The sequence below is a fragment of the Bos mutus genome, chromosome 14, assembly GCF_027580195.1.
Source record: "Bos mutus isolate GX-2022 chromosome 14, NWIPB_WYAK_1.1, whole genome shotgun sequence".
NCBI lineage: Eukaryota > Metazoa > Chordata > Mammalia > Artiodactyla > Bovidae > Bos > Bos mutus.
In genome coordinates this window covers 48,527,407-48,545,666 of record NC_091630.1, presented here as the reverse complement: position 1 = coordinate 48,545,666, position 18,260 = coordinate 48,527,407, and the positions used below count along the sequence as shown (strand labels likewise).

Here is an 18,260-nt window from a genome sequence, read left to right as displayed (position 1 = left end):
TCTAGGTTCATCCACCTCATTAGAACTGATTTAAATGTGTTCCTTTTATGGCTGAGTAATATCCCATTGTGTATATGTACCACAGCTTCTCTATCCATTCATCTGTTGAGGGACATCTAGGTTGCTTCCATGACCTAGCTATTGCACATAGTGCTACAATGAATATTGGGGTACATGTGTCTTTTTCAATTTTGGTTTCCTCAGGGTATAAGCCTAGTAGTGGGATTGCTGGGTCATATGGTAGCTTTATTCCTAGGTTTTTAAGGAAGCTCCATACTGTCTTCTATAGTGGCTGTATCAATTTACATTCCCACCAATAGCACAAGAGGGTCAGTGGCCTCTTCGAATCAATGCATCACCTCAGAGTAACCATTTGACTTAGTTAGGATTATAATATATTCTATTCCAATACAAACAAAAGTCTAGCAGAGCAAGTCTGTCATGTGAAAGTGAAAAGTGAAAGTGTCAGTCACTCAGTTGTGTCCGACTCTTTGTGACCCCATGGACTGTAGCCCACCAGGTTCCTCTGTCCATGGAATTCTCCAGACAAGATTACTGATATGTCACTTCTCCAGGGGATCTTCCCAACTCAGGGATCAAACCCACATCTCCTGCATTGGCAGGCAGATTTTTTACTGTCTGAGCCACCAGAGAAGCCACAAAAATCTGTCATGCTTTATGCTATGTAATAATGCTAAGCAATTAAGCTTAGAAGTTAAAAGTGAACACAAAAATAAACATTTTCTTATGATTAACTGCCACCAAACATTTTCTGCTTAAGAATAAGAAGAAAACCAGTTAAATTTGGAAGGCTTTTAAAATACCAGACCCCAAGCCTCAGAAAAATTGATCCACTTAAATATTTTAACTGTTTATTTTTATGGTAAGATGTCGAAGCCATCAGTGCTAATCTCTTTATGGGAAGGTGCTGCAGATCCACTAAAAACTCCTACTTTATCCTTTGTGGTTGTTTTAAAACAGTTTTATTCCTGCATAATTTATAATAAGAACCTAGAAACACTGAGTCAGATTTTCCCCGTGTCTATCATTAAAATGTGGAGGCAGTGGGTGGAAAGCGAAGTGCATTCTCTTCTTGCATTCTCTGCAGTAAAGCTTTTCAAAGAGCACTATCCTATATGGTTTAAATCATTTTTGATTTTAGGAACCAAAAAATACCAACTTGGCCACTTTATACCTTCTCTTTGAAGAAACTAATATTGATGTATGAATTTCAAATATAAAGGATAAAAGGAGCCTTACTCCAAAAAACAGGACAAGAAAAAAGATCTGGGAATCACACTGTGGTTTAACTCAAAATGGAATCTTAGCAATCAATCTTTCATTCAAGACCTAAATAGTAACAGACATGAGTAAGAAAAAAAAATCCTGAAAAAAAGAATTATACATGGAAAAACTTGTGTTATAATTTTTATATGTCAGTTGGTCAAGTGTAAAACTGCAAAGTGTGTATTAAATAGATATTTAAAATTAAAAAAAAAGACCTAGTGTATCTCAGCTTTGTAATACAAATTTTGTCTGTAGTAGAATGATTCTCAGAGATGTAATTGAGTCTTTTGAAAATCAGAGGAAATATTACACTGTCATTTCCTATAGGTGATAGGTATTAGAAATAAAATGTGCAAAAGATATATATAATTTTAAATACTGTATTTGAACATTATTCCAATATCATCAACATCACTTGAATAATTTTTAGCAGAACATTGTCACTTTATAATCTTATTTAAACAGGATTCCTTTCTAACAGGAGAACATGTTTCCAGAAGTGCCAGTCTAGATACATTTAGAGAGTCCAGTGCAAGTAGAAATAAATAAAATAAGCCAGCTCTGTGTTCTAACCAGAAGGTTCACTGCCAAAGATCACTCATCACAATTAAGGCATAGAGTAAAAAAGTTGGAAATTTATCAGAAACATCTACAAGAAAATCAGAATAAAAATGGAGTTTATAAACCAACTACCCATCACTGTCAAAAGACTCTTCTTAATCTTTACTCTAAAAGAAAATACCTTGAACCATTAAATTGAATACAGAAAAGATGGAGAACACTCCCTAGCAGTACAAGAAGACATTTAACATAAGAGTAGATAGATTCAATTCTGAAAAATAATTTTAAAATCCTATGACAGCTTTTATCACTGTGAATCTGCCTGCCAAAGTGAGCTTTGCCCCAGAAGCAGGTCCTGAGTCAAGGATCCAAGTCCAAGTCATTTATTTGGGGGGTTTGAGAAGCACTGGATGGGGAGTATAGATGCAATGCACAGGAAGAAAGGGCAGCTTACAACGGATTGTCTCACCATGAGGGGACAGAGCTGGGATGCTTACCAGCCATTGGCTAAGACTGCTGTTAGGGGTGGGAGGCCAGAGTGTTAATTCCTTGGCACCTGAAGCCTGCCTCAAGCAGGAGCCAAGCAGTCCACAGCCTAAGAGAAGACCTTCAGGCCAAGAAGACGCTCAGACCTTCAGAAGGTCCTGGCCGTGGCAGTCCTCACCTTGAAAATGGGAAGCACCCGGAGGACAGCTGGCTCATGAAAGCACTGTCCACCCAGCCTCCTCCAAAGAACTCCATCAACAGTTGCCTCTGCTATTAGTGTTTCCTATCAGTCTTCTCTCTCCCTTTTCTCTGCTATCCAACACAGCATATATTTCACATTCTAGCCATCTACCTCTAAGCCATAAAATAGACAACTTCAGCTCTAGCCTTTATTTCTCCTCTGGCATCAACTTTATATTCTCCTTAAATTAAGACCCTTAGTCTATTTCTATGTTGTAAATTCTCTAACATCAACTTTGTTCTCAACTGAGTTATTTTTTTTTTTAATTCACTCCCTTATTATGGTCCATCGTATGTCCATGAAAAATGGTGAAGTGGTCCATGGGGTAAGAGCCCAGGCTCTACTTCACTACCATCCAGAGAATATTTTATATTATGAGAGCAGAGGAGGTAATTTTGGCATTTCCAAAAGTAAACACTGTCCCAAATTAATGGGGAGGGAACGGGGAAGGTAAATCTAAAACTTAACTGGGAAGAAGCATTTCCAATGAAACGTCACTTCACTGCTTTGAACAAAATAGAGTCTTTAAAAATAATCCAACTTAACCATTCTTAGGCTGCAGGCACAGTTCCATAATGTATTAGTAACTTCCCTCTAGGCCTGAAAGGATCCTCTTTGCCTTTACTCTGAACATAGTCAAAACAAGATGAGAATGGGCCTGAGTGAATTTTACCTAAAACAACCTTAACTGATGTAACCACTTGATTTATATTATGCTTCCTAATTTTAAAAACTTTAATTCAGAGAATTCAGGAAATAGGCAGGAACTAATGGGAATGTGGCATTATAGGCTTCCTGGATTAAAGGGATTTATTGTCACTCAAGACAGGTATTGACTATGGAACAAAAATGGCCTGGTAAAGATTAAGTTGTTTAGATTTGAGATTGCCTAATCTGGATTTAATAAAGTGATTGTTTTTAAGAGAAATAAAATGAAAACACAGACCAGTACACATCACTGAAAACTCTCTGGATGTTTTTCTGATGGGTTTTGAGACCCATGCCCTGGGTGTCCTTCTCCATGGTCACTTAGAAGCTTTGACCGAGTCACTGCTGAACGAGATCCCTTCCTAAGGGTGAGTTTTGTATTTCTATAAGGATCAGGACACACTACCAAACCCATGGTTCCTGGAGACAAACTATCCATTGTATGAGGCAACGATTATTTTAAAAATCAGATATCTCTCATTCCAATATGAAGTCTTCACCTTTAGAATTCACTCAGTGCTTCTCAAACTATCTGTGAGGAAGGACCATTTTTAGATTATGCCCAGTCTACTGTTACTGATACTTTTGCAAGTTATAACAAAGATGAATCATAGAAAATCAATTTTGTAAAACATACAAAATGTGAGCCCAGTTTATTACTGTTATTAGAGTCGACAGACAAAATTATCCCATTGAAATTTTTTTTTTTAAGTTTTCAACACTGACTCTCAACTTCAGCCCTTATCCTGTCACAGACCAGGAACTGCCATTAGACAGCAGGGGCCGGGGACCACACTTTGAGTAGCACTGATACGAAGCACCATGCATGTACTTATTCAGAAGGTATACTTTACCTCTGACATCCTTCCCAAATCCTATAGGAGAAACTTTTTTGTCCACTTGTTCACAACTGTCTGGTTTCTCCTTCATAACGTCATCATCACCAGAAGCATCCGTGGAATATTTTTTCTTTCTCTTTTTCTTGTGTCGAGGCGGAAGCTTTTTTGGAAAAGTAAACATTGGGAATATCACAAGAAACATTGCAATGGCACAAAGGAGGAATCCACTCCACCTAAAAAATTGGGAGATGTGAACAGCATTTATGGCTTTTATATTACGAGTGAGAACAAGTTAGCAAAGTAGAAATGTGGGATGACAAATTTCTCCAGAGAACACGTTTTACCTTCATCAGGTGTATGGCACTAAGAAGTTAGACAACCTAAGAAAATACAAGAATCCTCCCTTTCCATGGTATAAATGAGAACTGTACTCAGTAATCATACTAGTATTTTAATTATTAGAATCACCAGCCTGACTAGAATTTCATTCAAGTATTTTTGAGCACACATGTGTCAGTTCTGCTAATGAACATTGTTAGTCCTACTACACTGCGCATTTTATAATAAATCAATAGCCCATAAGGGCTTCCCAGGTGGCACTGTGATAAAGAATCCTCCTGACAATGCAGGAGACACAGGTTCAATCCTTAGGTCATGAAGATTCCCCTGGAGGAGACAATGGCAACCCACTCCAGTACTCTTGCCTGGAAAATCCCATGGACAGAGGAGCCTGATGGGCTACAGTCCGTAAAGTCAAAAAGAATTAGACACGACTGAGCACGCACAGGGGGTGTGTGTGTGTGTGTGCGTGTGCGTGTGAATGTGTGTGTGCATGTGTGTGTGTGTGTGTCAGAATTGAGTCAATATCCCATAAATTTAATAGAAAAATAATATAGAGTCTATATCATGCTTTATGGACCCATACAGACACTTTTTTAAAGAAAAAAAACCAAATACCTGGTGTGAAATGTTTTTCAAATTGCTGATGGCATTCAAATATTTTTCTGCAAGCACTTAAAAATGTATTAACCCTTCTTAGCTGGGCTTCCCAAAACTTAACCAAGAATGAGCAGGGATAAAGGCATTTACACCTGGGGCCTTCCCCAGAAATCCAGTGGTTAAGACTCTGTGCTCCCAGCTCAATCCCTGCTCAGGGATAAGATCCCACATGCCACTCAACTCATCATGTGGCCAGGAAAAAAAAAAAAAGAGAGACAAAGATATACACTCTATCTTCGCATTCAAGAACTTACAACCTGTTTGTAAAGAGCTAAAGATACAAGAAACAATTCCTAACAATCCCCCACAATGCAAGAATGTACATAATTGTTAGATCACGTGGTATAGAAGGGCTTCCCTGGTGGCTCAGACAGTAAAGAATCTGCCTGCAATGCAGGAGACCCAGATTTGATCCCTGTGCTGGGAAGATCTTGAATGCTATAAAAATTCAGAAAGGAAATCAATGTGTCAGAAAGCTTCCTAGGAGAAGTGAAACTTGAGTTTCCACAGAATCAAGATTCTGTCTTTAAACTCATCTGAAGTTGCCATGCTGCCGAGACTAGGAAGCAAACGCAGAATAGACCTCAAATTCTAGTCCTCTTTAGAACATGTGTTAAGGCCTGGGGACTTCTTGCCTGCATAATTCCCCAAGGGCAATTTTGCAGTCTCCTTTCAATCTTTTCTTAACAAATAGAGGTCCCTGGTCTTGCCTAATAGGGTCACAAATTGTCCAACTAGGATTCCTCAACTTCAAACTCTGTCCTCAAAACTTCCAAGTTCATAAACACTCAGATTCTGGCCTCTGTATCAACACATTCCATCAGTTGTTATCAGAATGCAACCAGCATTCTAAGCCTTCATGTGGAATACAACCCAGTCAGCGTATAGATCAACTGCAAAGCAAAAACTCATTTGTAAAAAGTAAATGTTTCAGGACTTCTCTGGTGGTGCAGTGGTTAAGACTCTGCTCTTCCACAACAGGGGTCATGAGTTCGATGCCCGGTCAGGGAACTAAGATGCCGTGTGCTACTGCTACTGCTAAGTCGCTTCAGTCGTGTCCGACTCTGTGCAACCCCATAGACGGCAGCCCACCAGGCTCCGCTGTCCCTGGGATTCTCCAGGCAAAAACACTGGAGTGGGTTTGCATTTCCTTCTCCAGTGCATGAAAGTGAAAAGTAAAAGTGAAGTCGCTCAGTCGTGTCCGACTCTTAGCGACCCCATGGACTGCAGCCTACCAGGCTCCTCAGTCCATGGGCTTGCCAGGCAAGAGTACTGGAGTGGGCTGCCATTGCCTTCTCCCCATGTGTGCTACTAGGTGCAGCCAAAAAAATTAATTAAAATTTTTTCTAATTAATTAGAAAAGCAAGTATTTCTATTAAAATGCTGTTATCAGCTGCTAAAGGTCATAGCTTAGCTGAGAGAATCGTTCCTAGAACCAGTCATTAAAAATCCAGTGTGCTATTTTCAAAGATACTTAACGTTGTATCCAATTAAGATATTAAAACAATCAGAAAAGGATTTCATTTTGAGAAGACGTCTCAAAGCAGGCTTCCAGCAATCTCAATGAGTCAAATATAATCATGAACCCAGGGCCTAACACAGGTTAGGTACTCAAAACATTTCCTAAATAAATAAACTGAATGAGGGTCGTTTTTTTAAAAAAGAGAGTCATCTATCTGCAGGGAACATAGCTACGAAAATATCTGGCCCTTTTTGTACTTGGCTGCCTACAAGGTCTTTCCTAACCCAGCCCTGCCTTTAACTTCCTTGAATTTCTTTCTGCAAACTCTGCATTCAAGTCCCCTGAACTCCTTAGCTCCCTGGACCTCTCACACTATTTCCAGAAGAGGCCAGGCAGCAGAGTGTGAGGGGCCATTCTTGAGCTATAGCTTCAGGAAGACCCAGAGTTTATCCAGTCTTCACCACTTACTAGCCCTAAGATTCTGTAGAAATTAGCTTGCTTCTCTGAACAGGCTTTCTCATCTGAAAGGGAGGAAATAATAACTTTGGGGGAAACAATCAAAATTAAGAAGACAAAGTATGCTGCTGCTCAATCGTGTCCTACTCTCTACAACCCCATGGACTATAACCTGCCAGGCTTCTCTATCCATGGGATTCTCCAGGCAAGAATACTGGAGCAGATAGCCATTTTATTCTCCAGGGGATCTTCCCAACCCAGAGATCAAACCTGCATCTCTTGCATCTCCTACATTGGTAGGCAGATCCTTGACCACTGAGTCCCACAGCCTGCCCCACACAAACAACAATAATTTCATGGTAGCTAGTACTGTTTTTTTATTTACATCTGTACTTAGGGCCCCACCTCCAGCCAAAGCCACTGACTTAAAATTACATGCAAACATTAAAGATACTCAGAAGACTCCGAAGGGAGAATAAATAACAGAAGAAGGGGAAGAATTGCAGTAAATGAACAAAAATAATAAAAAAGGTTTAGGGACATTTCTAAGCAGAGCAAACTGGTCTCCAGTAACATCGAAATGAACATATGGTAGTTGGTGCCAAAGAGGACTCTGAGAAAAGCTGGGTAAGGTAAGGAAGTGTGCATTATATGTCAGAAACAGATGCATCAGTAAGAGCTAAAATGGAAAAGCCAGGACCCCTTTCATGAGTCATTACCCAGAGACTCTTCATGAAGGGAGGACAGTTAAGTACACTGACTAAAACCTCCATCCTGGACTCAGTTTCTTATCCATCTCTCACTGACTCTCAGACTTTAGGCAAGATGATCAAAATTGCCAACCATCAATTTCCTCACCTCCAAAATGGGCAAATTCTTAGTGATGACATGTGGTTGTTATAATGCTTCAGTGAAAATGTTGGTAAAGAAAAAAAAAAATGTTGGTAAAGGTTTTAATGTAATGTTTGACACATAGTGAGCACCCAACTAATATTAGCATTATTCACTTACTCCTTCCTTCTCTTTTCCAGCATATGTTTACCGAAAAACCTGTCATCATTACTGCGCTGTTGTTAGTCACTAAGTCGTATCCGACTCTTTCACCACCCCATGAACTGTAGCCCTCCAGGCTCGTCTGTCCATGGGTTTTCCCAGGCAAGAATACTGGAGTAGGTTGCCATTTCCTTCTTCAGGGGATCTTCCCAACCCAGGGATCGAATCTGTGTCTCTTGTGTCTCCTGCATTGGCAGACAGGAACTTTACCAGAATCACCTGGGAAGCCATCACCATCGGGCATCATAAAAACTAATGTTGTATCAAATAACTCTGTTCAAGGTTAGAAGTCTGTTAAAAACAGGGCTACTCAACAGACAAAATTCATTTTTAAAGAATATAGAATATAGAACAGTCTTATGGACTCTGTGGGAGAGGGAGAGGGTGGGAAGATTTGGGAGAATGACATTGAAACATGTAAAATATCATGTAAGAAACAAGTTGCCAGTCCAGGTTCGATGCACGATACTGGATGCTTGGGGCTAGTGCACTGGGATGACCCAGAGGGATGGTATGGGGAGGGAGGAGGGAGGAGGGTTCAGGATGGGGAACGCATGTATACCTGTGGCGGATTCATTTGGATATTTGGCAAAACTAATACAATTATGTAAAGTTTAAAAATAAAATAAAATAAAAAAAAAAAAGAATGAATGTAAACCCAGACACAGAGAACACGCCCATGGTTGCTAAGTGAGGGAAGGTGGGGCAGTGAGGGAGGAATGGATTTGGAATCTGAGATTAGCAGATACAAACCATTGTATATATATATAATGGGTAAGCCTCAAAGTCATACTGTATACCACAGAGAACTGTATTCAATATCCTGAGGTAAATCATCATGGAAGGCATATAAAAACATATATATATAACTGAATCACTTTGCTGTACAGCAGAAATTAACAGCATTGTAAATCAACTATACTTTGATTAAAAAAAGACTAAATGCTAAAAAAAAAAAAAAGAAAGAAAACCCTAGTATACATTTCTATATGGACAACTTTTAACATTTGTAGAACTACTTTTAAGTCATTAAAATGAATAAAACTACTTGAGCACAGATTAAAGTCAAAAGACTGAATAACAGCTAACACACATTATGTAGGGAGAACCACTTAGAGCTCCGCATACACAGACTCATTTATTCCTCACAACAACTCCATGAAGTAGGTACTGCAACTATTTCCATTTTGTGGATTAAAGAAAAAAAAAACTTGGGGCTCAGAGGAGTTAAGTAACTTCCCTAAGGTCACACAGTTATTAGGTGGCAGACCGGGATTTAAACCCAAGGGTCTACATTTAGTTGCTTCACTTTGCTACCAACTGGGTTGATGCACATTGGAAAACTTAGCAAAAACAGCATAAAGCACTTATAATCCTAAAGCACCTGCTTCCTTGCCTTCTCTCTGCCCCTGATCTGGCCCTCTTTGTCTTTCTCCCTCCAGCTGTTCCCTTTTGCCATGCTCTTCTCATGACATCTTTACAGAGCACAGATTATACATGGGATGGTCACAGATACATTTTAATAACCTAATTTTCTGAGAATTTTTAAAAAATTCTTACTCTGAACTATTTCAGAACTGCAAAGAAAATAGTAATTGAGATCAAAAATTTTACTGTTGACCAAGAACATAAAATTCCTGTGTTATTCCCCTCCTGCTGACAAGGGAACTCCCTTTCGTATGATTTGAAAATTCTACCAGGACAGACTCATCTATTATATATCTTAACACTTCCACCTTCAAAGACTATTTACTTATGAAAATAACAAGTGTTCTATAATTTAATTAATATTTATTAACTGCTTAGAAAATAGTGTTAAACATTATTCCCACATAGCTCAACTTATGAAGTTATTATCGTAAGAATTTCATTATAAAATGAAACACAGAGAGAACACAAGTAGTCTAAGAAACTCTTTAGGAAGTAATTACTCAACACTAGTTTCTAATAATGAAATTCTCTATTCTAAAATGAAAATATCTTATCAATGTATACCCAGTACCAATCCATGTTAAATAAATTTGGGATGCCAATACTTTGAATGCTTGCAATTGTGAAGAAATACCATGTTCAAGTTCAGAACTGGGAAGAATTCAAGTGCAGCCCTTGGATATATATGAATAAATAACCTATCATCCAAAGTTGGAGTTCTCTTGCTAAACTCTCAACTTAGGGACTTCTCTGGTGGTCCAGTGGTTAAGACTCCGTGCGTCCACTACAGGAGGCATGAGTTCAATCTCTACTTGTCGAGTGGCCAAAAAGGAAAAAAAATATAATAATCTTGAACTGGATAAAAATGAAAACACAACGTATCAACTTTTAAAAAATATATAAAAATAAAATCCAAAGCTTACGTATTTAGCAAGACAATTAAAGGCTATCAAGCGACCAAAAGGGAGGGGGTATATGTACAGGTATGGCTGATTCACTGTGCTGTGCAGTAGAAACTAACACAACATTGCAAAGCGACTCTATGCCAATAAAATTAATTTAAACAAAAAAGGCGTGCAAGTGAGAGAGTAATTCATCTTCAGCACATCCAGGGAAATGAACTATTCCTTAGCGAAAAGACTCACTAAGAGTGGAACAGTGGAAACAGAGTTCTGGGCAGTGGATGAGGACAAAGCAAAACACAAGTACGATAAGTGGGGAGAAAATATTTTTTTATAAGGCACAGAAAAGACAATGCAAGTTCTAATTCAAGTACACAGGAAGTCCCAACACAGCCACATTCCCCTTTTCCTTCCCTCTGCTATGAAGAAAACAGCCATCTCTATCCTAAAGAATGTGGATTAAGCTGTTGATCACAGCTCCTCTGTGTTGGTTTCCTATTGCTGTGATAACAAATCCCCACACTGCGTGGCTTAAGACAACATAAATACATCATCTGAGAGCTCTGGAGTCAGGATGGAACCCCGTCTCTTATGTCTCCTGCATTGGCAGGTGGGTTATTTACCACTAGTACCACCTGGGAAGCTGTAACCCCTGGAGGGCAAGAGTGTCAATAAAAGATGGGTGTGGCTGAATTCCTTCTGGAGGTTCTGCGAAGGAACCTACTTCCTTGCTCTTCCGAACTTCCGCAATCTACCTGCATTCCTTGGCTTGTGGTCCCCTGCTCCATTGTCAAAGCATATCACTCCAACCTCTGCTTCAATCATCACAACTCCTTCTCTCACTCTGACCCTCCTGCCTCTCTCTTTCCCTTATAAAGACCCTTGTGATTATACTGGACCCACTTGGATCATCCCAGATAATCTCCCCATCTGAAGTTCCTAAACTTCCATCAGCAAAAGTCCCCTTTGCCATGTAAAGGTAAATTCATAAATCTGGGAATTAGGACAAAGATATCTTTGGAGATTATTATCCTGCTTACCACCACCTTCTAGGTGACACTGAGCTATTTTTCATCTTCCTCTTTGGGAAATTCTTATTTTAACTACAAGGGGACTATGACTCTAATTATCATAATACCAAATGAAATGAAAGATGCAGTAAACAATTCTTACCAGTTTCCAATGAAACGAGGATCATCCTGGTTAAGGTGAATAGGATTTCTGGGATCAACATAAAAACCAATAAGAAGTCCACCTAGTAAATATCCCACTGCAGGACCGAGTGCTCCCATGACATACATGATGGCTGGGAAGACAGAAAAGGAAATGTGAAATATAACCTCATGCTATCTCTTTCAGTAGTTGTCTAATTTCAGTCATACCACGCTTACGTCACAGTTACATCCAGTTAACAATTTCCAAAAACAGAGAACTTTAGAGAGTTCTCTAAATTGGGCTTTAAACAATGTCCTTTATTTAACTGTTGCCTATCGTCCTCTTAGTACATCAGAACTTCTTTGGTTGCTTCTGAAAGTACAGACCTGTGCTAGTTATTGAGGTAGTTTACTGGATAGCCAAGACAGGCTATCAGAGTAAGCCTCAAGAAAAGAGGGAAAAAAGGAATGTCACTCATCCCAGCTAGAATATTCTAATGGGCTGAGGGAACTGAAGACCAATTTTGCCATGAAGTTGGTTTCAGTTGAACTGGTAAAGCTGCTTAATCAAGCACCCTCAAACCACTAATGTTTTCAAGTCACCACTTTAGAATCAGAGAACGCCTCACAATGCATTCGGTTCATTGTTAATTGAGGAATCTTACCTAAAGGTTAATAAATCTCCTTAAACGGCATGAGTGAGAAGGTCAGAAAGCACTAACCCACAGTTGAATTAGAAAAAATTTTAAAGCACACCTAAAGGGGGAGAGGGGGTTATTGTCAGTAGATCAGAAACGTCGTTCCGTCCAAAAACATGTGGTCACCAAAATGGGCTAATAGCAAAATAATAGTAACAAAAACAAATACATTGTCAAGTCTTTATATTGTTCCCACTGCTGTTATTGAAATTTTTTAAAAATAATGAATCACTGCAGACTTCCCTGGCAGTCCAGTGGTTAAGACTCTCAATGCAGGTGCTATGAGTTTGAGTATGAGTCTCCCTGGTTGGAGAACTAAGATTTCACATGCCTCTCTCTGCAGCCAATACATCAGTACATAAATTTTCAAAGATAAATAAATAATATATTGCCAGTTTTCAAATTTTGAGATAGAATATGAAATTCCTTGAAAGTCACAGAAAAATCTAGCCACACTCCAAACATGTGTTTACCCTGTTGAAACTCAGTTATTTGGGGACAAATCAATAAACACCTTTAAGATACTCCTGTGCATAAGGCACGATCACAAACTCAGGTGACACATGCTTCTCCTTTCTGTTGCTATCATGCATTTTCACCAAAGAATAAATAAGTGATTTGTCATATCCTTTAAATAGTCCCTATTTACCAGAAAGCAAATTTGAACTAATCAAAACCCTGACTTTATCAGCTGCACCTAAATAAGCATTGAATAATCTTATACTTCCTGTCACTCATAGCTACAGATGGTAATTTAACACCTGCTCACACTTTTCTCACCATTTCAAAAGAGAAAAGCACAGTGTTTATCTACCTTACGGCATCATCTGCTTGTAACAATAAGACATTAGGCTCTTAGACTTCTCCATCTGTGTTTGGAAATGGAGTGCGGAGGCACAGAGGAAAGTAATTGGCATTCTTTTGGAAGTATGCTTTTCATAAAATAAAATTAGAATTTTGATAAATATCTTGTTAACCTCTCTGTTTATAGCCTAAAACAGAACTTAAGAATAGCAAGTACTTTTTCCGATTCAGGTATTCCCATAAGCATATGAAGATAAAATTTATGTTTACACCTCTAGGCAAATCAGCGCCATTTACAACTCAAAACTGTAATGAGGCCAAAATGTGACATGAATCATCTCCCCAAAATAGTCTTCTGCCGTGAAAGAGACTGCCTTACAAACACAGACGAGGAAAAGGGTATTTCCACCACACTGTTGATGCCTGGGGCACTTGCGTGCAGCATCTTGAAGTGGCAAGAAGCCATGTGCAGACTCTATGCTGGCAGGACCATTCGATCAGCAGTGAATGGAAAACCAATTAAATAATGTTCACCAAGAAACCCTAATTCTTTAGGAAATATAGATCAAGATTTTTAAAATTCACCTATAGAATCAGAAAAATTCACTTTTATTATATAGCAAACAATGTTAAGTCCAAATCACTCTCATTAACAGAAATACACATCAATACTATGTATAAACAGATAACTAATGAGTATCTACTGTACAGCACAGGGAACTCTACTCAGTGCTCTGTGGTGACCCAAATGGGAAGGAAATCCAAAAATGAGGGGATATATGTATTGTATAACTGATTCACTTTGCTGTACAGTAGAAACTAACAACACTGTAAAGCAACTGTACTCCAATAAAAATTTTTAAAGAAAATACATTACTATTGAATTAAAAAAAGTAAATATGGAGATCCTTCAAAGAACTCTTATAATGCATTCAAATTATGATCTATTTTGTGCATACACTTTATATAAAAATTTGTATATGATGAAACATGCCCTTATTTTATAAATTGAAAAAAGACTGAAAAAAATCTCAGAATTACATATATATACTCCACATAAAAAGATATGACTATATTCTGCTTTACTATTGATGCTACTGCTGCTAAGTCACTTCAGTCGTGTCCGACTCTGTGCGACCCCATAGACGGCAGCCCACCAGGCTTCCCTGTCCCTGGATTCTCCAGGCAAGAACACTGGAGTGGATTGCCATTTCCTTCTCCAATGCATGAAAGTGAAAAGTGAAAGTGAAGTCGCTCAGTCGTGTCCGACTCTTAGAGACCCCATGGACTACAGCCTACCAGGCTCTTCCGTCCATGGATTTTACAGGCAAGAGTACTGGAGTGGGGTGCCATTGCCTTCTCCATTTACTATTGATACATATCATAAAATAACTATATGGTATACATAGATATATCTTTTTATATATTTATAAATATGTATCACTAAAAGTATGTATGTACATATAACTTACTGACATGATCCCATTTAGTAAATAAATCATTCTAGCCACTCAGTAAGAGGTATGAAGCACATAACCCTGGGATGTGCTCAGTTAGTCAGTTGTGTTCGACTCTTTACAGGCCCATGGACCGTACCCTACCCGGCTCCTCTGTCCACGGGATTCTCCAGGCAAGAATACTGGAGTGGGTTGCCATTTCCTCCTCCAGAGGATCTTCCCAACCCAGGGTCTGGGCCCACATCTCTTCCGTCTCCTGCATTGGCAGGTGGATTCTTTACCACTAGCACCACCTGGGAAGCCCTACCTGCAGTGTACTTTTCAGTAAAATACTATGTACATGGACCATTAGTCTCTGTCTCACCGCTGGAATCTATATTAGTAAATCCTGCTGGTTCTACCATCAAATCGGTTCTAATATGCAGCTCCCTACCTCCACCCTGATCCAAGCGGCCATCATCACTTACCTGGAAAATTGCTTCAGATACCAGACAAGTAGGGACAGACAGCGCCCACACCCCAGAGCGCTCTGAAGTTATTCAGACTAGTCAATCCTACACCTGCTTACCTTGCCTAACTCATTCTTCTATGGGGAAACCACAAGCAAGGCTCCAGCTCACAATCCCTCCCTCTCTCTACCTGTAACTGACCCTGGTGCTTCCTCATGCGGTTCCTATGGCATCACGTGCACACCTTCTTTCTTTAAATGTTTATTTATTTGGCTGCACTGGGTCTTTGGAGAAGGCAATGGCACCCCACGCCAGTACTCTTGCCTGGAAAATCCCAAGGACAGAGGAGCCTGGTAGGCTGCAGTCCATGGGCTCGCTAAGAGTTGGACACAACTGAGCGACTTCACTTTCACTTTTCACTTTCATGCATTGGAGAAGGAAATGGCAACCCACTCCAGTGTTCTTGCCTGGAGAATCCCAGGGACAGGGGAGCCTGGTGGGCTGCCGTCTATGGGGTCACACAGAGTCGGACACAACTGAAGCGACTTAGCAGCAGCAGCAGCAGCACTGGGTCTTAGCTGTGACATTCGGGATCTTTGATCTTCATTGTGGCACAATGAATCTTTAGTTGGAGCATGCAAACTCTTTGTTCCAGTGTGCAGAATCTAGTTCCCCAACTAGGGATGGAACTCAGGACCTTTGCCTTGGGAGAGCAGAGTCTTAGCCACTGGACCGCTAGGGAAGTCCCATGTGCACCCCTTCTTGGTAACTGTGAGTAGAAAACTATCTTCTCAATGGTAATTGTCTCCTAATCTATTGGCCTCACTAAACCTCAAATTTTCCATTAAAACACTATATTTTAGAACAATATCATGGCTAAAGAATGACGATGTCCCTTGTTCCCTATCCCATGCCTCTGGTTTCTCCTTGGTCTGGATCAGCTACCTCCCTTTCTTACCAAGACATAGAGTTTCCCCATCACTTGTTCATTGGTCACGGACTTAGATACTGAACCACCTGAAGTCATGATAGAGTTCCTCTCTTCTCTTACTATCTATTCACTGCTCATCTACCAGTTCTACCTGACCCCTAACCTGTCTCCTATAGTTTGGATATTATTTCTCTCCTGACTCTGTCTTCATCTCATATTGCCCAGTTGTGCGTTGATGTCTTCCAGCAATGTAGCAATGTCCCCTCAGACTTGATCTGTCCCCAGAATCTCTGCTTACCTGGTGCTGGCTGCATGGTCACTCCCTAGTCCTTTTTTCCAGAACACGATATTTATCGCTTCTCTGGTGGTCAGACTGTAAAGAATCCACCTGCAATGCAGGAGACCCAGGTTCAATCCCTGGAGGAAGGAATGGCTACCTACTCCAGTATTCTGGCCTGGATAATTCCATGAGCAGAGGAGCCTGGCAGGCTACAGTCCACAGGGTCGCAGAGAATGGGACATAACTGAGCGACTAACACTTAACTATAACTCTCTGGCCCTCATGTGCTTACACTCCCTATCTATCAAAGCCTGGCTCCTTTCCTCTGACCTCTGGAAGCCCCAGAAATGTCTGTCCTTGGATGTCACACCAACTATTACCTAGTACTGCCACTGGAACAGGTGTGTATTACTGCTACGCCTCACTTCTTTATCTTTCCAACTAGGCTGGATGTTCCTCGAGGGAGTCAGCAAGAACTACGCATTTCTAAAACTTCTCCAAGACCTAAAATACAAAATAATTCACACAGGAAGCACTGAAGTCAGTCCAGTGCTGGGAACATGATGCCGGAGTTAAACTGCTTCAGGTTAGACCTCTACTCCCCCTGCTTCTGTGAAAGAGCAAAATTTATTTATCCTCCACTTTCCTTGGGGGGGAGGGTGGGGCAGGTGTTAAATAAGATTATGCACATAAAGTGCACAGCATATAATGAAAGTGAAAGTCATTCAGTCATGTATGACTCTTTGTGACCCCATGGACTAGTCCATGGAATTACCTAGTCCAGAATTAACTAGTCTATTCTTTACCAGCTGAGCCACAAGAGAAGCCCAGGGCATACAATAAACACTGAAGAAATAATTACACTGTATTTTTGTGTGCTGAAAGATGACCTATTCATTCTCTAATAAATATTAATTTTGTACATATCAAATATACATTATTTAACAGAAGGCATACTTAACAACCTTATAGTACCTTTAAAAAAATGACCTTTTCTGGAATCATTATCCATTGATGGACAGATAGGAGTGGGAAGAGGGAATATCTAGAGCTTTCTTTCCTCACAGAAAGGCAGCAAAGAACAACTTCTGAAGCTGAGCACACGTCTGGGCTATGTTGTGCTTAGTTGCTCAGTCATGTCCGACTCTTTGCGACCCATGGACTATCACCCACCAGGTTCCTCTGTCCAGGGGGATTCTCCAGGTAAGAATACTTGAGTGGGTTGCCATGCTCTCCTCCAGGGGATCTTCCCGACCCAGGGATCGAACCCGGGTCTCCCGCATTGCAGGAGGATTCTTTACTATCTGAGCCACGAGAGAAGCCCGAGAATACTGGAGTGAGTGGCCTATCCCTTCTCCAGGGGACCTTCCCAACCCAGGAATCAAACCAGTTTCTTGCATTGCAGGAGGATTCTTTACCAGCTGAGCTACCAGAGAAGCGCCAAGCACACATCTCTATCTGTGTTGTTCTTCTTCAATAACTTAGGGTTTTTCTAATGATTCAGAATATAGCATGGATTCACTGTAGAGAAAGCTGTCAAGAGCACAAAAAATAATTGTTTTTTAAAAATCTTCCACAATCGCTACCATCCACATAATGGTATCAATTATGTTATATTATTCATAGCTGTATAAATTTTATAAGTAGCTGCAGTTATACAGGACCTATTGTTCCATAATGTTTTTCACATAATATCTCAGTATTTATGTCAATAAATACTTCTCAAGAATGTTTCTTACAGCTAAATGGTGTGTCACCCATGTGGCCATGACATACTTCACTTAATAATCCCTTCCCAGGACTTCTCTGATGGTCCAGTGGCTAGGACTCCACACACAGGGGGCCCAGGTTCAATCCTGGGTCAGGGAACTAGATTCCCTCAGGCCACAACTAAGAGTTTGCATACTGCAAATAACAATTTTGCATTAAAATAAATGAAGATCCCACATGCTACAGAAAAATAAATACATATTTTTAAATTCTAAGAACAACAATAACAACAACAAATAATCCCTTCCTGATGCCAGTGTTTCCCTATCACAAGAGTCTGACTGGGGTTACA

At 40.0% G+C, this 18,260-nt stretch overlaps 1 protein-coding gene across 2 annotated transcripts in view; it reads right to left on the bottom strand.

Moving 5' to 3' along the window:
• The window catches only part of SLCO5A1 (solute carrier organic anion transporter family member 5A1), a 150,300-nt gene that overhangs the window by 72,252 nt on the left and 59,788 nt on the right, over window positions 1-18,260 (bottom strand). For both annotated transcript variants that reach the window (XM_070382291.1, XM_070382290.1), the window contains exons 3-4: window positions 11,599-11,731; window positions 4,138-4,355 (exon numbers count right to left, since the gene is read on the bottom strand). In XM_070382291.1, coding sequence (XP_070238392.1) covers window positions 4,138-4,355; window positions 11,599-11,731 — 351 coding nt within the window. The remainder of the gene's footprint in view (window positions 1-4,137; window positions 4,356-11,598; window positions 11,732-18,260) is intronic.